The following is a 23399-nucleotide window of genomic DNA, read 5'->3' on the forward strand; positions in this document are numbered from 1 at the left end:
CGCCTTGGAAACTCCAACGCGCAGAACTGCTGACATTGCGCGTTCTCTTCAGTGGCGAATAGATCTAACCAAGGCTCTCCCCACTGCCGAAAGAGGCCTTGCGCCACGTCCGAGTTGAGACGCCATTAGTGATCCATCATGCACCGGCGGCTGAGTTCGTCTGCTCTGGCATTCAAAGAGCCCGCCAGATGTTGAACCACCAGGGTGATGCCCTGATGTTCCAGCCCTGTCCAGAGGCACAGAGCCTCCTGACAAAGGGTCCACGACCCCACCCCGCCCTGTTTGTTGCAATACCACATGGCGGTGGTGTTGTCCCTGAACACCTGCACCACACTTACGCGGACAACGGGAAGGAATGCCTTCAGTGCAAGTCGGATCACTCTCAGCTCCAAAAGGTTGATATGGAGCCGAGACTCCGCCGGAGACCAGAGTCCTCTGATCTCCGCCTCCCCCATGTGGCCCCCCCTTCCCAAGAGGGACGCATCCGTCACCACTACGTGCTCCGGGTGGGGTAGGGAGAGGGATCTGCCGCTGACCCAATCGCAGTTCGTGAGCCACCACTGCAACTGTTTTGCAGTGCCCTCCGAGATCAAGACATGGTGGGACAGGTTGCCCCGATGCTGGGCCCACTGAAACTTCAGGTCCCACTACAGAGCCCGCATTCGCCACCTGGCGTCATGCACTAACAGGATGCAGGACGCCATCAGACCCAGAAGCCGCAGCACCAACTTGACCGAAACCCGGGATAGAGGCTGAAAGATGGGAATCAGAGCCTGAATATCCTGGACCCGCTGCTCCGGAGGATAAGCCCGGAACTGCGCCGAGTCCAGAACCGCCTCGATGAAAAGGAGCTTCTGGGAGGGACTCAGATGCGACTTCGGCACGTTGATGGAGAACCCCAGCAAATGCAGGAGATCGGCCATAGTCTGGCGGTGGGAGACGATTTGCTGGGGCGAGCCCGCCTTCAACAGCCAGTCGTCGAGCTAGGGGAAGACTGGAACCCCTGATCTGCGCAGATGAGCTGCAACCACTGCCATCACTTTCGTGAACACCCGAGGGGCACTGGTGAGGTCGAAGGGGAGCACCGTGAACTGAAAATGCTCCTGACCCACCATGAACCGCAGGTAACGCCGGTGGGCCGGCAGGACAGGAATGTGAAAATAAGTGTCCTGCAAGTCCAACGCTACCATCCAGTCTCCTGGATCCCAGGCAGCCAGAACCTGAGCTGGGGTAAGCATCTTGAACCTCTCCTTCCGGAGGAAGGCTTTGACGCTCCTGAGGTCCAAGATAGGGCGTAGGCCCCCTTTGCCCTTCTTGGGAACCAGAAAGTAGTGGGAATAGCAACCACAACCTACTTCTGGACCAGGAACGCGCTCGATGGCCCCCTTGGCCAATAGGGCTGCAACTTCCTCCCGTAGAAGATTCAAGTGATCCCCCGACATGCGGTGGCACTGCTGTGGCATGGCTGGAGGGGTCGTCTCGAAGGGGAGGGAGTAGCCCCTTCAGACGATTTGCAGCACCCACCTGTCTGACGTGATGGAACACCAGTGGAGCAGGTGATGGCAAACTCTGCCTCCCACTGGCGTGGAATGGGCCCGAAAGCATGGACTAGGAGGGCTTTGAGGCGGATGCTGCCGGGGTTGATGTGGACTGACTGACACGTTGACCCCCGGTACCGCCTCGGCTGAATCCACGTCCGCGACCGCGTGCAGGTTGGTTCTGCGGCCGGGGCGCCCCTTCCTTGCCCACGAAAGGGACGAAAAGCGGAAGTTTGCGGTCGCGGCCCCGAGAGGCCCAAGGACTTGGCCGTAGCTCGGGAGTCCTTGAAGCGCACCAGCGCACTATCTGCCTTTTCGCCAATAAGGCAAGTGCCATCAAAGGGCATATCCATGAGGGTGGTCTGGAAATCCCCTGAGAAAAACGTGGACCGCAGCCAGGCGTGGCGGCGGAGCGCCACCGTGGTTGACATCGCCCTACCCAGCGAGTCCGTAGTGTCTGGTCCACATCGAATAGCATGTCGCGCTGCATCCCGCCCGTCGGCAAGAGCCTGGGCGAGCCGCGTCCGGGCCTCCGCCGGACACTGGGGCATCACGTCCTCCACCGTATCCCACAGAGTGAGAATAACGGTACAAGAGGCAAGCGGTGTTCAAGGACCGCAGTCCCAAACTAAGGGAAGAGAACAGCTTCTTACCGAACTGTTCCAGCCTCTTGGATTCCAGATCCGGGGGAGCGGACGGGAAGGAGGATTGGGAAGTAGAGGCCTGGATAACCAGGCTCTCGGGCATGGGGTGTTGGGACAGAAAACTGGGGTCGCACGGAGCAGGGCGGTGGCGCCTGGCCACGTTCCGATCCACAGGAGGTACTGTGGAGGGCTTGGACCAGGCACCCTTCAGAACGTCCACTAGTGCCTCATTGAACTGCAGCAGAGGTTCCGAGGAGCTTGCTGACGGTTGAATCACTTCAGTGAGGAGGTTAGTCCTCACGGCCACAGGAGGCAGCTCCAGCCCAAGGGCTTCGGCCGCCTTGCCAAGGGCTTCGGCCGCCTTGCACAGCACCACGGAAAATGCAGCACCTTCCTCCGAAGCCACAGTCGGAGGAGAGATGAAACCAGTGTCCGGGGAGGTGTCCAGACCACTGGCATCCCCCAGATCATCTGTCCAGTCCTGAGATAAGTCGGCCTGCATGACCAGAGGGTCCTCAGACCCCTTCCAGTCGCCCCTGTCATCCGATTCCTGATAAACAGGGGGAATAATCGGAGCCGGACGGTAGATGAAATTGTCATCCATCGGCGTCGGCTGCGGCGCCGGATGGCGCCGCACCGGCGCCGGGCCCGGACCTGGGCTGAACCGGGGAACGGCGTCATCCGGAGATGGCGTCGGGGGTGGAACCGGTGTCGACTGAGATCCAGGCCTGGATCCCACGGGGCCCTGTGGCATCAGGACCGAAGTCGACGACGGCGCCGGGGCCGGAGCCGCCGGATCGCTAGGCCGCCCAGTCGAGCCTGCGGGGCCCGGAGGCGCGCCGGCAGGCGTCGACGGAGGAGCCAGGCCCCTCATGGCCGAGAGGAAGGCACTGATCTCCGCCGGAGTCGCGTCAGTCCCAGGGACCGGTGGGTATGGGGACGGACACGGCTCCTGTGGTTCCGGCGGAGTCGCAGGGGTGGTACCACCCGGACCCTTGACCGAGTCGCGCGACCGGCGAGGGGAGTCTGAAGAGTGGTGTCGTCTCTTGGACCTCTTACCATGCTTCGACTTACCCGAAGACTTGGAACCCGATGAGCGGTGATGGTGGCTGCGGCTCCGCGACCGGTCCTTCGACCTCCTCCTGGACCGGGACCTTGAATGGCGCAGAGCCGAGTGTCGAAGCTCGAGAAGCTTGTGGGACCGCTCCCGCCTAGCCTTCGAGGTCAAGGTCTGGCAGTCGAGGCACAACTCCGCATCGTGGTCGGCCCCCAGGTAGTAAAGGCACCGGCAGTGGTGGTCCGTCACCGACATCAGTCGGTGACCGGAGTCACAGGCTTTAAACCCAGGCCTCCTACCGGCACCAGTTCGAGTCGAGTAGACAAAAGAGTCCAAAAAGTTTTAGTCAAAAAGTGGCTAAAGGGGTAAGCTCTTCCCGGATCGGCGCTGTCTGGCGCGGAAAAAAGAAGAACTGACTTCAGCGCGCGAGGGCGGCGTCTAAGTACTCCGACGACGTCATTCCGGCGCACAACGCCGACGATGGACGCAGAGCCGCAGACGACGCCTAGCGACGCGCAAGGGGTATTGCTGACGAAAAATCTTTCCGGATCCAGCCTGACGATATTCTAAGGTGAGGAATCTAACTAACGTGTTTCTTTCAGATACACACAACAGCTTCATTCTCCAATGAAATTCTCTTTGGCAAAATGAATACTGCATTTCAGAAGGAGGAATGGACCTTTATTTCACAAGTGTGCCATCTCTTCCAGGTTTTGTCAGTACCATATTTATCACCTGGAAAATTATGTGTATGTGTATCTGTCCTTCTGTCTGTCTGTCTATCTATCTCTTCCTCTCTCTTTCTTTATCTGTATATCTCACTCTAGATATCTCTCTAGATATGCAAAAGGGGCTTGGACGTTAAAGGGGGCCTAAGGAAGCCTTTTGGACTATAATTCATGCCAGGCGCTTTTTAAATCGGCCTGTTTGCACCTTTGTGATTTGCCTGCTTCCCCCCACGTAGTACTCACCTGGAAACAATGTCTTCTGGGAATTGCAGTTCCTACAGCACTGCAATCATTAATTGGTCATGTGATCTGGGGCAGGTCGCACTCCAACGAATAGCAGTGGAGCAGGCACTACAAAGGAGCGGGTGGAGCAGTATCCTGTTGTTAAGCGGCATCTGACAAAGGCTATACAAGCCGAAATGCATTATGCCCTAGTTTCCAAATAAAGGTCTTCCTTGGAATCCCCTGTGTGGCCTCACACTTTTCCTGCATGGAGGAGTCAGCGGTGGTGATATGTGTGCGTCGGCCAGAGGCACAAATGAGGCTCCGTTCTCTAAGTGGCTGGAGTTTACTGGCATCTGCTGTTTCAGCTCTTGTTTTCTTCGAGGTTTCGGAATTCTTCGGCCTGCCTCTAGTGCTCGCTAAGCCAGCGGCTGCTGCCAGGTGCAGCTCGTGATTACACGTGGAGCCATCTTCATTGTATTGTGGTTCACAGCCCAGCGGACACTTGCAAAAGGGGCTTGGACGTTAAAGGGGGCCTAAGGAAGCCTTTTGGACTATAATTCATCACAGGCGCTTTTTAAATCAGCCACTTTGCACCTTTGTGATTTGCCTGCTTCCCCCCACGTAGTACGTACCTGGAAACAATGTCTTCTGGGAATTGCAGTTCCTACATCACTGCAATCAGTAATTGGTCATGTGATCTGGGGCAGGTCGCACTCCAATGAATAGGAGTGGAGCAGGCACTACAAAGGAGCAGGTGGAGCAGTATCCTGTTGTTAAGCGGCATCTGACGAAGGCTATCCAAGCCGAAATGCATTATGCCCTAGTTTCCAAATAAAGGTCTTCCTTGGAATCCCCTGTGTGGCCTCATACTTTTCCTGCATGGAGGAGTCGGCGGTGGTGATATTACCTACTGGCGGTCGCCAGTAGGTAGATATAGTTAGGACCTATTTTCCATAAGAAATCCGCAACATTCTATTCGTAATAAATTTGGCGCCGATTGACGAATCTTCGCGAAATTTTCAAAACTTGTCATTTGAGATGTCATCAATGATGTCACTGACAAGGTCATGAATGCTGTAATATGTGACATAATCAGCAGTGGATTGCAGGCGCGCGAGATATAGTTAGTACAACTAACTATATCGGAGGAATGTCAATGGTTTTGTTCGAGTGAAATGTCCAGTTAACTATAACACCCCTAAAACCTATGATTTTTTCAGTGAATTTCTAAGGTTTTTTAAATGCTAATTCCTAACTATATCAGGCCTGAAACCTATGTTTTTTTCAGTGAATATATATATATATATATATATATATATATATATATATATATATATATATATATATATTCATCCAAAAGTTGCCCATGCAAATAAGCTCGCACTCCAAACACTGGTAGGTTGCATTCCACAACTTTTTATTTTAAGAAGAAGTGGGCTTTTTAGTCTGTATCTCTCCTTTCTATTCCTGCCTGACGCGTTTCAAAGATGCAAATCTTCTTTTTCAAAGGCAATCCAAGGTTGCAAGGTCTTTCCTGCCACAGTTCCGCTTCTGTTATTTAACGATTTTCAAAGCACTCCTGCGTGACTTTCACTGAAAAGTTCATTAAGCTCCGGTGTGTTGTTGCAGGGCATCGCGGTATTTGTAGTCTCAAAGTACTTTCAAACCTCCAATGGGTTTCGTACAGCTTCGTGAATTTTGAAAAAAAGGAGGAACAGTCCCCCAATGGTCAGAGACTGAAAGTCCCACTCCCTTCAACATTAAATCCCTGTGTTGCCCCTGTCGATCTGGCATGATTCCAAACCGGGGTCCCTTCATTTTTGGGAGGTGCGTTAGCTTCACGGCTGGACCTGCCGTGTAATATTCATCCAAAAGTTGCCCATGCAAATAAGCTCGCACTCCAAACACTGGTAGGTTGCATTCCACAACTTTTTATTTTAAGAAGAAGTGGGCTTTTTAGTCTGTATCTCTCCTTTCTATTCCTGCCTGACGCGTTTCAAAGATGCAAATCTTCTTTTTCAAAGGCAATCCAAGGTTGCAAGGTTTTTCCTGCCACAGTTCCGCTTCTGTTATGTAACGATTTTCAAAGCGCTCCTGCGTGACTTTCACTGAAAAGTTCATTAAGCTCCGGTGTGTTGTTGCAGGGCATCGCGGTATTTGTAGTCTCAAAGTACTTTCAAACCTCCAATGGGTTTCGTACAGCTTCGTGAATTGTGGAATGCAACCTACCAGTGTTTGGAGTGCGAGCTTATTTGCATGGGCAACTTTTGGATGGGGATATATATATATATATATACACATATATATTGTTTTAATTTAGACAGATTTACGTATATTTTCACCAAAGATTAATGATTCTCCCGTTTAAACTACGAGTCTGTCTTCCATGGTACTGTGGCTGTAGTCACGTCACGTGATTTGGGACGAGCACGCAAATATGTAAATAAGGTTTCGAAATATGTACGAACAGTTGGTGAAAGAGCCTGCTGGGCAGGCGAAACGCGTCCAAACCGGCTGTGTAAGCAATAAAACTCTTTTTGAACCTGGACACGGCGTCGTCATCTTTTGTACAGAGGACCTGGATATATATATATATATATATATATATATATATATATAATCTACTGGCGGTCGCCAGTAGATAGTTATAGTTAGGACCGTGTTTCCATAGGAAATCCGCAACATTCTATTTGGAATAACTTTGGTGCCGGTTGACGAATCCTCGTGAAATTTTCAAAATAGGTGGGGCGCTCCGCTCCGCTCCTACCCTGAAAGTATCGGGGGGATTCGTCAAGCGGGGGCTGAGAAAAAAGGGTGTCCCAAAACGCATTTTCCCCATGCATTTTCCCATAGGACATTTAGTCCGAGCTACAGCCCGAACAGCTGAACAGAATTACTTGAAATTTGGCAGAGAGGTAGTCCTCAGGTCAGAGATGTGCCTTTTGCAGGTCTGGTGTAAATCTGTTCAGTAGGTCCTGAGAAAATAGCATTTAAATCAATATATATATCTGTAAGCGCGCTCCGTGCGCTTACGGTAAGCTTACCGTACGCGTGCGGTGCCGTGCGCGAGCTCAATTCTGATTGGTGGTTACATGACTGTAAACATTCGAATCGGTCGAAATCAGAAAGTGTCGGCCGCCATTTTCTGTCTCTCGCACTGAAAAACAAAGGTGGATAACGTGAAAAGGGGGCAACGGAGAGAGTTGCAGACCCCCTAGCGTTTGTCAGGGCGTCCACGAAGGACCAAAAAGTACGAAAAATACATTTAATAATTTTAAAAAAAAATCGCCGAGTGCGCGTACGGTAAGCTTACCGTACGCGCACGGCAAAAAATTTTTTTTTTAAAAATAAACGAAATAACAATCACATTTATTAAATAAATTGAAGGACCCGCAAGGGAAAAAAAAAAATTGTTACTGTGTAAAAAAAGGCGAGGCGCGCACGGTATGAACTGCGCAATGTGGGCGCTCGGTGCACGAAGCGCACCGAGTGCCCACAGCGCGCGCGCACGGTGAAAAACCAGAAAAAAATAAAAATAAATACATAACTTAGCATTTAAAAAACCGTACAAATTCACTGAAAAAACCATAGGTTTCACACACGATAGTTAGCTGTACATTTCACTCGTAAAAAACCAATGAAATTCCACGTTATAGTTAGATCAGGTAACTATAACTTGCGCGACCGCAATCCACAATGTGTCATTTCAGATGTCATCATTGATGTGATGAGTGATGTCACTGACCATGTCATGAGTGATGTAATATGTGACGTCATCAGCAGTTTATTGTGGGCGCGCAAGTTATAGTTATCTTGTATTCCTGTGGAGAGGAGTCATGGAGAACGAGATATATATCTATATATATATCTATATATACATATATACATATATATATATATATCTATATATATATTCACTTAAAAAACCATAGGTTTCACACATGTTATAGTTAGGTGGAAATTTCACTCGTGAAAAACCAATGAAATTCCCCCGTTATAGTTAGTTCAGATAACTATAACTCGCGCGACCGCCACTCTATCAAAAGGATGATGTCATCAGTGATGTCATGAGTGATGCCACTGACCATGTCATGAGTGATCTAATATGTGACGTCATGAGCAGTGGATTGCGGGCGCGCGAGTTATAGTTATCTGAACTAACTATAACGGGGGAATTTCATTGGTTTTTCACGAGTGAAATGTCCACCTAACTATAACATGTGTGAAACCTATGGTTTTTTAAGTGAATTTGCAAGGTTTTTTAAATGCTAATATTTATTTATTTAAAGTTTTTTCACCGTGCGCGTACCGTGCGCGCACGGTGCGCTTCGCGCACCGCGCGCCCACGTTACGTAGTTCGCGGAATTTTTCCGTATCTGCCGTGCGCGTACGCTACGCGCACTCCGCGATTTTTCGTAAAAAAATTAAAATACATTTTTGCCCTTGGGGGTCCTTCTGGGACCCCCTGACCAAGGCTAGGGGGTCAGGAACTGTCCAGCCTGCCCCCTTTTCACGTTATCCACCTTTGTTTTTCACCCCCTCAGACTGCGAGAAACAAAATGGCGGCCGACACTTCCTGGTTTCGACCGATTCGAATGTTTACTAAGATCTAACAACCAATCAGAATCGCGCTCGCGCACGGCAGCGTGCGCGTACGGTAAGCTTACGGTACGCGCTCGGAGCGCGCCTATAGATATATATATATTGATTAAAATGCTATTTTCTCAGGAAATACTGAACAGATTTACACCAGACCTGCAAAAGGCACATCCCTGACCTGAGGACTACCTCTCTGCCAAATTTCAAGTAATTCTGTTCAGCCGTTCGGGCTGCAGCTTGGACTAAAGGTCCTATAGAAAAATGCATGGGGAAAACGCGTTTTGGGACCCCCCCTTTTTCTCAGCCCCCGCTTGACGAATCCCCCCGAGACTTTCAGGGAAGGAGTGGAGCGGAGCGCCCCACCTATTTTGAAAATTTCGCGAGGATTCGTCAATCGGCGCCAAAGTTATTCAAAATAGAATGTTGCGGATTTCCTATGGAAACACGGTCCTAACTATAGCTATCTACTGGCGACCGCCAGTAGATAATATATATATAATAAAAAGAGGTTATAATTAGTAGCAAATGTCAGTTAAAACGTAACATTTTAAACTAAAAGAAAGTCTAAAATACACTATTTATAATTCGCTGAGCTAATTTGAACTTGCTTTTTTTTGTTTTTTTCAGTGTATTTCTCAGTTTTTTCAAATGTAAAATATTATTATTATATACTACAACATCACTTTAACCTTTGGCATTTCTAGTGAACATCTGGGAGTTTTAAACTAAAAGAAAACACTAAATTCACCAGTTCAATTTAGTGAACTAACTACAACTTGCACCCTGCCATGCACTTCTTATGATGTCATTTGAGATGTCGTCAATGATGTAATCATGAGTGATGTAATATGGAAGGTCATAAGCAGTGCATAGTGGAGGTGCAAGTTATCGTTAGCTCAGTAGTATTTTCAGTTCAAAATGGTATTTTTAACTGACATTTTCACCTAACTATAATGTTACTTCAACCTTTGTTTTTTTCAATGAATTTCTAAAAATGTTTCACTTAAAGTAAGATAATATTACCAGAACTAACTATAATTACACTTTAACTTTTTTTCGGTGAATATACACAAACACACAGACACACCCACAGGACAATGAATGGATTTATGAATGAATTAGTGGATTACAGCAAGATGTATATGTCCAAAAACATGCCTTTTAAAAATTGCTACTCCGTAATAGATTGAAGATCCCTAGTGCGTCTAGGGTTAGCTCTAACCATTAACTACTATTGTTTTCAAACCCACCAGTGAATGTCTATGTGTATGTATCCTGCAATTTAGAAATATTATGGAAAAATATCATGTATCATGATAATTTAGAATGCTTTCCATATTTATGTATAGTGAATGCCTTTTTTGAATAATTCAACTGTGCCATGCAATCTACTTTAAATTCTGAATGGAACTGTGCTGTCAGTCACAGATTCAGCAAAACAACTTGACGTGGTAACTTTTCTCAAATGTGCACTTGTTTTGTGTATCAGTTCTTTTACAAATCACGAAACAATATGATTTTGCCCTGAAGAAGACATTAAAGAATTGTCAAAAATCAAAATAGCAACCTTTTATTCTGTGATCCTCACCACAATAGAAAGGTTTGAAAGAAAGTATATAATGAATTTCTCATGTATCACTAAGCATTGGCTTGAATAGAAATCTCAGAATACAATACAGTATACATTTTTTGACCAATAAGGCATCCAAACTGTTTATGTAACCTGTTATGTCACTGATGTAATGCTTAATATTTGCAAGAAAAACATTTTTAGATGTAAAGTGAAATGGTCTAAAACGTACAGCTTTCCATTCTGGTTCATTTTTTCCAACATCTTCAGGAAGAGACCCGAACAACTTTGGGAAGAGTTCAGCCAGCCGGATGATGTCCTCCCAGCCTTGATCATGGAGCCAAGGGCAAGGTTTCTTCCATTTGCTCTTCTCCAAGGAAATATTTCCTAGTCACAAATGCAAAATACTGATTACAGATATAGCTCATGTTAGAGGCTGCCACATCCACAAGTACACAAAACAGAAGAAACTGTTACTTTCCTTTGGTAACAATATTTCTGATGAATACATATTCTTCTCACTGATTCCTCTTCTTCTGCATTCTCCTCTCCAAGCTCCTGACTGGTCTGGAAAACGTTTCCCAAGATGTGACTCTCCACAGCTGCAAGGTGGCGCCATGCCGCACCAGACCTGGGTCCATCTCCAGATGTGATATCACCGGAGTTTATTAAGCCCCATCTGTGAGAAGTTGGCCTGATATGTAGTGCTCACTATTCTAGTGATCACTGTGTATCATTCCAAACGACCCTTATTGATGATTGGTTGTAAGTCAACCTTTTAGACCAGCTATCCTAGTAGCGTGGATACGAGCAGTCTTTAGGCTAAACTCTAGAGGGCGTGTTAAGCCAGCTGTTTACCATCACATATACCCCTTGAACGTCAAGTGAAAGGACACCACACAAGTTGTTATGAAAATAAAAGATATTTATTTATAACAAGACTACCCTGGCTCTTTATGAGTCAGGGAGCTAAGCACACTACAAAACTCTTGGAAAATACTTCAGTTGCACAATTTACACAAATGCCCGAAGGGCACGAGAAACCATCTACGCTAACAGTGAAATGCGGGTGGTTAGAGTCTGGAGTTACTGATTCCGGAGTGATCCGATCAGTGGGACTAAACGAAAAAGGAACTGGACACTTGTAGAGCGAACCTGCGATGGAGCACCGAAATGCTCGAGTTACCTAGCCCAGAGGCTGCGGCTGCGTGAGGTTCGGCAAGATGTCGGGAGTCCTCGTTGTAGTCTCAGGAGCCTGAAAGAAGAAGTTGCTGGCAGGCGACCAGTGTCGATGTTTCAGCGAGATCCAAGCCTGGATCGGTGTTGAAGGAAACCTGAAAGCAGAGGGGACTCAGTTCTCAACCGCTAGCCAGCGATCGTGCGGGTACCAGGAAGGTACCGGCTGAAGTCACCTCAACCAGGTGAGTGGATGACGTCGGACTCGGCTGTTCCTCGGACCAGGAGGCGCGGCGGCGACCAGGATGGAGGGCGAGCTGTCCCACGAAGGTGTCTGCTGTCGATGATGCTGGGCCCAGGAGTGGGGCAGCAGGTCTTGGCAGTGGCAACCCACGCGGTGGAGTCAAGATGGCGTCTGGAGTGGACCAGGAGGGTCCGAGGTACTCCTCTGTTGAAGGGGAGCAAGGGCCAGTCTGGAGCAACCAGACCAGTGATGAAAACAATCTATCGTGGTGCGTCGTGAAGAGGGCCACAAGCCAGTCGGCGAGTGGTCGGACAACGCGGTGAACAGCAAGGAGCAGAAGGGCCCCCACGCAGATCTCGTGGATGCTGGGGAGGCGGACTTCGGTGCTGGAGCCGCTCAGGGTTAGGGCTTCTCAAACCCTAGGTACACTCACTCGAGGGTCCCTCGGTGGGCGTGTTAGATAAGCGTCGTGCAGGTTCTGAAGATGGCCGGTCCCGCAAGTCTCGTCACACCTACGAATCTCAGCTGGGCTGACGATGTAGGTAGAGGTCAGAGATGGCAGGGAACCCGGGTCTCGTCGAGCTGGGCAGTCTTGATCCGTGGGAGAGACGTACAGCAAACCGCAAGCGCTTAGTTGGTGCCTGCTGGTGCAGGGTGGCTACTCCTTAGCCACAAGGGAGAGTCTTCAGAAAAGTCAAGAGTTCCTTTCGTGGAAAGTAGTTCAAGATTCAGAATTATCCAATTTGGGAAGGGGACCCGCTCCCACCTTTATTCTAGGAAAAAGGGGCTGGCCTGTGACTAGGTCCTACCTATGGGTGGGACCAGGAGGGGGGTGGTTACACCCCTATCCTTTGTCCGGCTTCGCCCCAGCTCAGGGGCTGGTGTGCCCCCGAAACTGGTTTGAGCCGGGCTATGCACAGTGAGCACCGGGGTGCCACTTGCAATCACCTTCCTTTCAGCCCTGCCTACCTGGGATACACAAACCCTGTCTGGGATGGTGCTAACACCGCCCTCGACAGGAAACCCTTTGTCCAAGCCCCCTTCGCTGGAAGGTCTCCCAGCAGCAGGAGGTCAGACTTGTGTCTGGTGGCAGCATCCATTTTGTGATGCTGAGGCTTGAATCAACTTTAACCGGGGTTCAAGGTTACTTCCATGTCGTGCCCCTCTAGAAGGGTGGAATGCTAACCCCGTCGCCAGAACTGGCGAGGGGTTCGTATTCCAATTCGTATGACACCTTACTCGACATGTGTAGGTGATGCGATGCCAAAGTTAGCAAATAACCGCAAGGATTATAATGCATTTTAAGGTAGTTGGCCCGCGTCACCATGGAACGGCTATTTAGGACTTGGTTCCGCAAGCCGTCGACGGGCTCAGCTCGCGCCAGAGCACCGTCCCACATGATCCCCAGCACTCTGCCTTCAGGATTGATAAGGCCTGCCATAGGAGTGACTGATAGGAATCCATGTGTCCATTTTAGGGTTAGGTATAGGAATACTACACCTACAGCAACGGGTGATTACACCACCTTGCCCCAGCTATCGTGCAGCCAGTTGTGTCAAATTTGGGCGGCCATCCAGGGGTGGCATAATACATGCTGCAGCCCCTGGTAGGCCCTGGGTACACCGATGCCCTGGATACCTGTGGTATGCTGAGACAGGGACTGACAAGGCGGCCCAGTTCCAATTAGTGGATGCACCTAATGTACATGTGTATTAATTTCGAGAGAGAACAGCTAGGCTGTGGGTCTGATTGGCAGGCCCACAGCCAGGGAAAGTAGTAAACCAATGAAGCAAAAGCAAAAAATCTGGGTGATCATAGGATTGCAGACCCTACTCTCCTACATGACCCCCCCCCCCCAATCTTTGGGACAATAAGCTAACCTTGACCAGGTGAGTCTTCTTGCTCTAAGTGGAAATACCTGGAGAGCCCATCTGCATTGCCATGATCAGTGCCAGGTCTATGCTACACTGTGAAGTCCATCCCCTGTAGGGAAATGGACCACCTAAGTAGTTTGGGGTTTTCACCCTTCATTTGATTTAGCCACAAGAGGGGCTTATGGTCGGTCTGAATCTTGAAGTGAGTGCCAAACAAGTATGGCCTCAACTTCTTCAGGGCCCAAACCACAGCAAAGGCCTCCCTCTCAATAGCTGACCAATTCTTCTCTCTGGGGGTCAGCCTCCTGCTAATAAAAGCTATGGGCTGGTCATGACCATCAAAATTCAGTTGAGATAGAACAGCTCCCACACCCAACTCCGAAGCGTCTGTTTGGACAATGAATGGTTTGGAGTAGTCTGGACTCTTTAGGATAGGTGCTGTGCACATGGCCTGCTTTAGGTCATCGAATGCCTTCTGACAGCTTGCTGTCCACTGAACTTTTTTTGGCATCTTTTTACTTGTCAGATCGTTTAGCGGGGTCACAATGGATCCATAATTTCTGACAAATTTCCGGTAATAACCAGTCAGGCCCAAGAAAGCTCGAACCTGAGTCTGGGTGGTTGGAGGAGCCCAGTCCTGTATGGCCTGTATTTTGCTCTCCAACGGCTGAACCTGGCCTCCACCTACAAGGTGGCCCAGGTATACAACCTGTGTCTGCCCTATCTGGCACTTAGTGGCCTTGATAGTGAGGCCTGCCTTTTGCAGGGCCTCTAACACTTTCCTCAGGTGGACCAGGTGATCCTCCCAGGTGGAGCTAAAGACAGCGATATCGTCCAGATACGCCGCACAGAAGTCGTCCAACCCAGTGAGAACTCGATTCACCAGCCTTTGGAAGGTGGCAGGTGCATTTTTCAAACCAAAGGGCATTACCACGAACTGATAATGCCCACCCGGGGTAGAAAATGCTGTTTTGGGTTTGGCCTCCTCAGCTAACCTGATTTGCCAATACCCAGCTGTCAGGTCAAACGTACTTAAGTAGTTGGCCGAAGCCAACCGGTCTATAAGTTCGTCTGCTCTTGGTATTGGGTGGGCGTCAGTCTTAGTGACTGCATTGAGACCTCTGTAGTCCACGCAAAACCTCATCTCTTTCTTACCGCCCTGGGTGTGAGGTTTCGGCACGAGAACTACGGGACTAGCCCAGGGGCTGTCCGAGGGCTCAATGACTCCCAGCTCCAACATTTTCTGCACCTCTGTCTTGATGCAGTCTCTGACATGATCAGGCTGTCGATAGATTTTACTCTTTACGGGCAGACTGTCCCCAGTGTCGACCTCATGGGTACACCAATTGGTCTGACTGGGTGTCAGAGAGAACATATGTCGAAAGGATTGAAGAACCTGTTTACAATCCTTTTGTTGATGTCCAGAGAGGCTGCCGCAAAAGACAACACCATCTACTGACCCATCGTCAGGGTTCTGAGAGAGCAGGTCCGGGAGAGGGTCACTCTCCTCCTCCTGTCCCTCATCTGTGGCCATGAGCAAGCCCATGCCCTCCCTGTCGACATATGCCTTGAGCCTGTTTACATGGAGCACCCGGTGGGGGCTCCGGGGAGTTCCCAGGTCTACCAAGTAGGTGACCTCTCCCTTTTGCTCAATGATCGTGTAGGGCCCAGACCATTTGTCTTTGAGTGCTGCTGGGGCCACTGGCTCCAGCACCCACACCTTCTGTCCAGGCTGGTACACAGTCAGGACAGCCTTTTGGTCATGCCAAGCTTTCTGTAATTCTTGGCTCGCCTCAAGGTTTTTAGATGCCTTTTCCATGTACTCCGCCATCCGCAAGCGGAGGCCGAGCACATAGTCCACAATGTTTGATGCCGGCTTTCTGAGAGGTCTCTCCCATCCTTCCTTTACCAAACAAAGGGGTCCCCTTACAGGATGTCCGAACAGAAGCTCAAAAGGGCTTTAGCCAACCCCCTTCTGCGGGACCTCTCTGTAGGCGAACAAGAGGCAGGGTATCAGGACATCCCATCTCTGCCGAAGCTTTTCAGGTAGTCCGTGAATCATCCCTTTTAGGGTCCTGTTGAATCTCTCAACAAGCCCATTGCATTGCGGGTGATAGGGTGTGGTGAACTTGTAGTTGACACCGCACTCCTTCCACATTGCAGTCAGATATCCCGACATGAAGTTTGCACCTCTGTCTGAGACAACCTCCTTAGGGAAGCCCACTCTGGAGAACACTCCAACTAGGGCCCGTGCCACCACAGGTGCTGTAGTGGTCCTAAGGGGAATAGCTTCAGGATACCTGGTGGCGTGGTGGTCCACCACCAGTATAAACTTGTGCCCTGATGCTGTCTGGGGTTCCATTGGTCCGACAATGTCGATCCCCACTCGTTCAAAGGGTACCCCCACCACCGGTAGTGGTATGAGGGGGGCCTTTGTCGTGCCACCTGACTTACCACTGGCTTGGCAAGTGACACAGGAGCGGCAAAACTCCTTCGTATCTTCGGACATGTGGGGCCAGTGAAAGTGTGGAACAATTCTGTCCCAAGTCTTATTCTGGCCTAAGTGACCTGCAAGGGGAATCTCGTGGGCCAAGGTAAGAAGGAAACCTCTCAGAGACAAGGGGATGACCAGCCTCCTGGTCGCGCCAGGTTTGGGGTCTCTTGCCTCGGAGTACAGGAGTCCATCGTCCCAGTACACTTTGTGGGTACCTGTGGCGTTCCCTGCAGCCTCAGCAGCAGCCTGCTGTCTGAGGGGTTCAAGTGAGGGGCAGTCTAACTGTGCCTTCCCCAGGTCTTCCCTGGAGGGTCCCCCTGAGCCCAGAAACTCAACCTGACCAGGTTCAAGCTCTTTCGGCTCAGTTTCCCTCAGTTCTTTAAGGTCAGCCTCCTCAGAGACCTGATCCACGACCTGGGGCAAGGGGGAAGGCGAAGCCTTACCCTTACTGCTCCTTTTCTTGGAAGGTGTCTGGTCCGTTCTTCCAGGATCCAGCACCTGTTCAGTGGGGCATCTTTTGGCCTGTGACCTGGTCACAGCAAGGACATGTGCTGGCAAGCCTAACATTTCCATGTGAGTCCTCTGCTCCACTTCTGACCATTGTGACGTTTCCAAATCATTGCCCAACAGACATTCTACGGGGAGGTCTGAACTAACCACAACCTTTTTCGGGCCACTTACCCCTCCCCAGGAGAAATCAACAACTGCCATACTGTGATTGGTAGTGACGTTGCTGGCATTGGTCACTAGGTAATCGGTACCTAGCATGATCTGTCCAGGGTCCACAAAGTTAGGCGTCACCATGGTGACACTGGCACAAGTGTCCCTGTAGGCCTGAGCCACTTTTCCATTGATCAAAGGTGTCTGTCTGTATTTGCCCAAAGTATTGGGACTGGCATCAGGGGACATATCCATATCCCCTGTACAGACAAGGACGGCCTGAGTGAGCGTGCTGACTAAGTCGTCACTCCCCTCGGTTCCCAAGGTTAACCCAACTAATGCCTTGGGAGGCGCACTACCACTGCTGACTGTACTAGGGGGTGCAGGTGCCTTAGGGGCTGCAGTGGCAGGAGTTTGCCCTCCTTTCTTGGTGCACTCACTAAACCAGTGAGTCTTACTTTTACAGTATTGGCACCACCTTTTTGACTGGCCTTCTTGAGTCTTCTTCTTCTGTGAAGCCTGACCCCCACCCTCTTTGGTTTGTTGGGGACCTGTCGAAGACTTCTGGTCATTTTGTTCGTTCTTGTTACTACCCTTCTGGTCTGCTTTCTTCTGACCACCCTGGTTCTGAGTCTGGTTCTGCTTGACCCTTGTTCTGACCCATCTGTCTGCCTTCTTTCCCAATTCTTGGGGAGAGGTCAGATCCGAGTCGACAAGGTGCTGATGCAACAATTGGTTCTGACAGTTGTTTAAAATCTGTTCTCTCATGATAAGATTGTACAATCCTCTGTAATCAGTAACCTTGCTACCCAGCAACCGGCCCTCCAAAGCCTTAGTGGCACAATCGACAAAGTCAGTCCAATCCTGAGACAGGATTTTCTGGGTGTCCCTGAACAGCAACCTGTACTGTTCCGTGGTTAAGCCAAACCCATCAATCAGTGTATTCTTCAGGACTTGGTAGTTGTTTGCATCCTCAGCTCTAGTAGTGAGGAGCTTGTCTCGCCCTTTACCTTCAAAGGAGAGCCACAGTATAGCTGCCCACTGACTTTGGGGGACGCACTGGACAGTGCAGGCCCTCTCCAAAGCAGTTATCCACTTGTGGATGTCGTCCCCTTGCTTAAAGGGGGGCACTATTTTACTCAGGTGTCTAGTGTCTATACCCCTGTCTTTCTCTCTAAGGAGAATGCTGCCACCAGTGGGATCTAACCCACTTAATTTCTGCTCTCGGGCTAAGGCAAGTCTTTCTTTGGCGAGGGCAAGTTCTTCCCGCTCGATCCTCAGATTGACTTCCCTCATCTTCGCTTCATGCTCCCTTCTCTGAGGGGACGTCATTCCTCTCTGAGAAGATGCCTGAGAGACATGTGTTCGAACAGATCTGTTAGAGCCTCTGGAGAGAGACCTAGCTCGTCCGTTCCCAAGGTTAGGCCTGCTTGAGCGTGGGCCCGGGGCTCCCCCAGTTCCACTCTCATGCCTGCTTAAGTTGGTCCTCGTAAGCCTACCGACTACCACTGGACCTTTGTTTGCCTCGTCTCCTGATAACTCCTCCTCGTCTTCCTCCTCTGTATGGAGGTCGAGGTCTGGGTCACCAAGGGTTCCCTCTAAGGGAGGCATGTTCCCATCAGCATCGGGGGGACCTGTGTTAGAGGACCTCCTGGCATCGTACGTCTCTAAGAGACCTATCAGAAATGCGATGGTAGGGTTAGAACCCTGGTTTAGCTTCCTGGAGGCACACAGTTGTCTCATCTCCTTGAAGCTAAGAGCTGCATATCGTGACATGACCTGTGGAGGGTCACTGACCACTAAGGGAGTCTCCGCAGACTCTCCGTGGACCGACATGCTTCTAGTGAGGTGTAAGTGATGCACCTACCTACACTATTTGTTTACCTACTGATACCTTGCTAAGAGTTGTAGTCAGGGTGTGCTAAGCCCTGTTACGCTACAACAGCTGGTTCAGTAGAACTCGGAGTATTCTAAGTTAAGTTATATGTACCTGGGTACTTATGCGATCTTTCACTTTGATATTCTTAGGATACGTGTGTGGTAAAACAACAGCAAGCTCAAATCCCAACCGCTGCTCACCAATGTGAGAAGTTGGCCTGATATGTAGTGCTCACTATTCTAGTGATCACTGTGTATCATTCCAAACGACCCTTATTGATGATTGGTTGTAAGTCAACCTTTTAGACCAGCTATCCTAGTAGCGTGGATACGAGCAGTCTTTAGGCTAAACTCTAGAGGGCGTGTTAAGCCAGCTGTTTACCATCACATATACCCCTTGAACGTCAAGTGAAAGGACACCACACAAGTTGTTATGAAAATAAAAGATATTTATTTATAACAAGACTACCCTGGCTCTTTATGAGTCAGGGAGCTAAGCACACTACAAAACTCTTGGAAAATACTTCAGTTGCACAATTTACACAAATGCCCGAAGGGCACGAGAAACCATCTACGCTAACAGTGAAATGCGGGTGGTTAGAGTCTGGAGTTACTGATTCCGGAGTGATCCGATCAGTGGGACTAAACGAAAAAGGAACTGGACACTTGTAGAGCGAACCTGCGATGGAGCACCGAAATGCTCGAGTTACCTAGCCCAGAGGCTGCGGCTGCGTGAGGTTCGGCAAGATGTCGGGAGTCCTCGTTGTAGTCTCAGGAGCCTGAAAGAAGAAGTTGCTGGCAGGCGACCAGTGTCGATGTTTCAGCGAGATCCAAGCCTGGATCGGTGTTGAAGGAAACCTGAAAGCAGAGGGGACTCAGTTCTCAACCGCTAGCCAGCGATCGTGCGGGTACCAGGAAGGTACCGGCTGAAGTCACCTCGACCAGGTGAGTGGATGACGTCGGACTCGGCTGTTCCTCGGACCAGGAGGCGCGGCGGCGACCAGGATGGAGGGCGAGCTGTCCCACGAAGGTGTCTGCTGTCTATGATGCTGGGCCCAGGAGTGGGGCAGCAGGTCTTGGCAGTGGCAACCCACGCGGTAGAGTCAAGATGGCGTCTGGAGTGGACCAGGAGGGTCCGAGGTACTCCTCTGTTGAAGGGGAGCAAGGGCCAGTCTGGAGCAACCAGACCAGTGATGAAAACAATCTATCGTGGTGCGTCGTGAAGAGGGCCACAAGCCGGTCGGCGAGTGGTCGGACAACGCGGTGAACAGCAAGGAGCAGAAGGGCCCCCACGCAGATCTCGTGGATGCTGGGGAGGCGGACTTCGGTGCTGGAGCCGCTCAGGGTTAGGGCTTCTCAAACCCTAGGTACACTCACTCGAGGGTCCCTCGGTGGGCGTGTTAGATAAGCGTCGTGCAGGTTCTGAAGATGGCCGGTCCCGCAGGTCTCGTCACACCTACGAATCTCAGCTGGGCTGACGATGTAGGTAGAGGTCAGAGATGGCAGGGAACCCGGGTCTCGTCGAGCTGGGCAGTCTTGATCCGTGGGAGAGACGTACAGCAAACCGCAAGCGCTTAGTTGGTGCCTGCTGGTGCAGGGTGGCTACTCCTTAGCCACAAGGGAGAGTCTTCAGAAAAGTCAAGAGTTCCTTTCGTGGAAAGTAGTTCAAGATTCAGAATTATCCAATTTGGGAAGGGGACCCGCTCCCACCTTTATTCTAGGAAAAAGGGGCTGGCCTGTGACTAGGTCCTACCTATGGGTGGGACCAGGAGGGGGGTGGTTACACCCCTATCCTTTGTCCGGTTTCGCCCCAGCTCAGGGGCTGGTGTGCCCCCGAAACTGGTTTGAGCCGGGCTATGCACAGTGAGCACCGGGGTGCCACTTGCAATCACCTTCCTTTCAGCCCTGCCTACCTGGGATACACAATCCCTGTCTGGGATGGTGCTAACACCGCCCTCGACAGGAAACCCTTTGTCCAAGCCCCCTTCGCTGGAAGGTCTCCCAGCAGCAGGAGGTCAGACTTGTGTCTGGTGGCAGCATCCATTTTGTGATGCTGAGGCTTGAGTCAACTTTAACCGGGGTTCAAGGTTACTTCCATGTCGTGCCCCTCTAGAAGGGTGGAATGCTAACCCCGTCGCCAGAACTGGCGAGGGGTTCGTATTCCAATTCGTATGACACCTTACTCGACATGTGTAGGTGATACGATGCCAAAGTTAGCAAATAACCGCAAGGATTATAATGCATTTTAAGGTAGTTGGCCCGCGTCACCATGGAACGGCTATTTAGGACTTGGTTCCGCAAGCCGTCGACGGGCTCAGCTCGCGCCAGAGCACCGTCCCACATGATCCCCAGCACTCTGCCTTCAGGATTGATAAGGCCTGCCATAGGAGTGACTGATAGGAATCCATGTGTCCATTTTAGGGTTAGGTATAGGAATACTACACCTACAGCAACGGGTGATTACACCACCTTGCCCCAGCTGTCGTGCAGCCAGTTGTGTCAAATTTGGGCGGCCATCCAGGGGTGGCATAATACATGCTGCAGCCCCTGGTAGGCCCTGGGTACACCGATGCCCTGGATACCTGTGGTATGCTGAGACAGGGACTGACAAGGCGGCCCAGTTCCAATTAGTGGATGCACCTAATGTACATGTGTATTAATTTCGAGAGAGAACAGCTAGGCTGTGGGTCTGATTGGCAGGCCCACAGCCAGGGAAAGTCGTAAACCAATGAAGCAAAAGCAAAAAATCTGGGTGATCATAGGATTGCAGACCCTACTCTCCTACACCATCCACTGAGCTGGAGTCAGTACCTAAAGAACAAATTACTTACCTTCGGTAATGCCTTATCTGGTAGAGACTATATCTAGCCGCAAATTCCTTAACTTTGAATTTCCCAGGCGTCAGACTGGTTCCAGAAGGTTTTTCAAGCAGTACCCCTGCGTTCTGGTAGGTGGCACCAATCTGCTCCACGTCCATCATTGCCCACACTGGAGTAAAGTTGCAGTACGCATATAGGTGCCACCCAGGCACGCAGATGTCAGTTACTTTTTCACAACGTACCATGCCAGAAGCGTGGAGCCTTGAAGTGCTCTGACACTGGTGTGTCCAAATTAGAGCCCTGAAAGGGATCAGTTCTGACTGTAGAAATCTGTCCGTAGAGTGGGGAGGATGGGTGGGTTGGTAAGGAATCTGCAGCTAGATGAAGTCTCTACCAGATAAAGCGCTACCGACAGTAAGTAACTTGTTCATCTGATAGAGACTTCTAGCTGTGGATTCCTTACCTTTGAATAGATACTCAAGCAATACCATCACTCTTAGGAGGGTCTGGGTACAAGTTTAAACTAGAAAGTCCTGCCGAATGAACAGGCCAAGTACTCGTCCCTGCAGAACTGATTGTGCAAGCAATAATGTTTGGTAAATGTGTGTGGGGATGCCCATGTTGCTGCCTGACAGATACCCAGGACCGGAACTCTGCGCGCTAACGCAGTGGTTGCAGCTTTAGCTCTGGTGGAATAAGCTCATAAGCCTTCAGGAGGCTGCTTCATTGCCAGTGCGTAGCAGATCTTTATGAAGAGTATGAACCATCGAGAGATTGTCAGCTTCTGCCCCGCCCCTTTCTTTGCACCAACATACCCCACGAAGAGTTGGTTGTCCACCCGAAACCCCTGTTTGTGGTCAAGGTAGAATGACAATGCTCTATTTGGGTCCAGATGGCAGAGTCGCTCCTCTTCATTTGAAGGATGTGGAGGAGCATAGAATGTGGGCAAGGTGACAGATTGGTCCACATGAAATGGTTTGACCACTTTTGGCAAGAAAGAGATTCTAGTGTGAAGCACCAGTTTGGCAGGGTAAACCGAGAAAAAGGGAAGCTTGGATGACTAAGCCTGCAGCTTGCTCACCCTCCGGGCAGATGTAATTGCCATGAGGAAGGCTGTTTTAATCGTTGACAGACGGAGGGGACAAGTGTGAAGAGGCTCAGGAGCAGCACACAAGAATGTGAGGACCAAATTAACGTGCCACAGAGGCATAATAGAAGGAGAAGGGAGGAACATATGTACAAGGCCCTTCAAAAATCTATCTACAATAGAGGACTTAAATCTTGGTGAGGCAGCCACAAGATGGCAGGCAGAGCAGAGAGATAACCCTTCAGAATGAAGCAGTGCCCTGCTGGGCAAGGGTAAGAATAGAAAGCAAAATATCAGAAAGGGAGGCAGAAGTACAAGTTACTTACCTTCGGTAATGATGTATCTGGTAGAGACGATTCTAGCCGCAGATTCCTTAACATAGAATTATCCCCAGGCGTGAGACTGGACCTGGAAAACCTTCTTGCCCAGCATCTCTGCGCGCTGGGGGGGCGGCACCTCGCGACTCCGCCCCGACGTCCTCCGCGGGCGTGATGTCAGCAAGGTCACATAAGCCCCACCCCGGCGCGCTGACGTCAGTTTGCTTCGGAGAACTTTTCCGCGCCACAACGCGGAGCCATCACAACAAAACTGAGGAGAGCATTGGAACAGTGTGCAAAAAAAACAGAGAAACAAAAAGAGAGAGACAAAAGGTGAGGAACAGCACCAGTTGGCACCGAGGCGCCAGGAGGCCACAACAGGAAAGCCAAAGCAAGGAAAGAGCAGAGCACCTCTGATGAGCAACTGTGCAAGCCAAGGCGATAGCACTAGTTAGCACCGAAGCACCAGAAAGCCACAGCAGGAAAGCC

At 50.3% G+C, this 23399-nt stretch overlaps 1 protein-coding gene across 1 annotated transcript in view; it reads right to left on the reverse strand.

The window, feature by feature from the left end:
• The window catches only part of DNAH10 (dynein axonemal heavy chain 10), a 1995301-nt gene that overhangs the window by 169679 nt on the left and 1802223 nt on the right, over positions 1 to 23399 (reverse strand). The window contains exon 67 of the mRNA XM_085636177.1: positions 10594 to 10748. Coding sequence (XP_085492303.1) covers positions 10594 to 10748 — 155 coding nt within the window. The remainder of the gene's footprint in view (positions 1 to 10593; positions 10749 to 23399) is intronic.

Source organism: Triturus cristatus, chromosome 11 (genome assembly GCF_964204655.1).
Source record: "Triturus cristatus chromosome 11, aTriCri1.1, whole genome shotgun sequence".
Classification (NCBI taxonomy): Eukaryota; Metazoa; Chordata; class Amphibia; order Caudata; family Salamandridae; genus Triturus; species Triturus cristatus.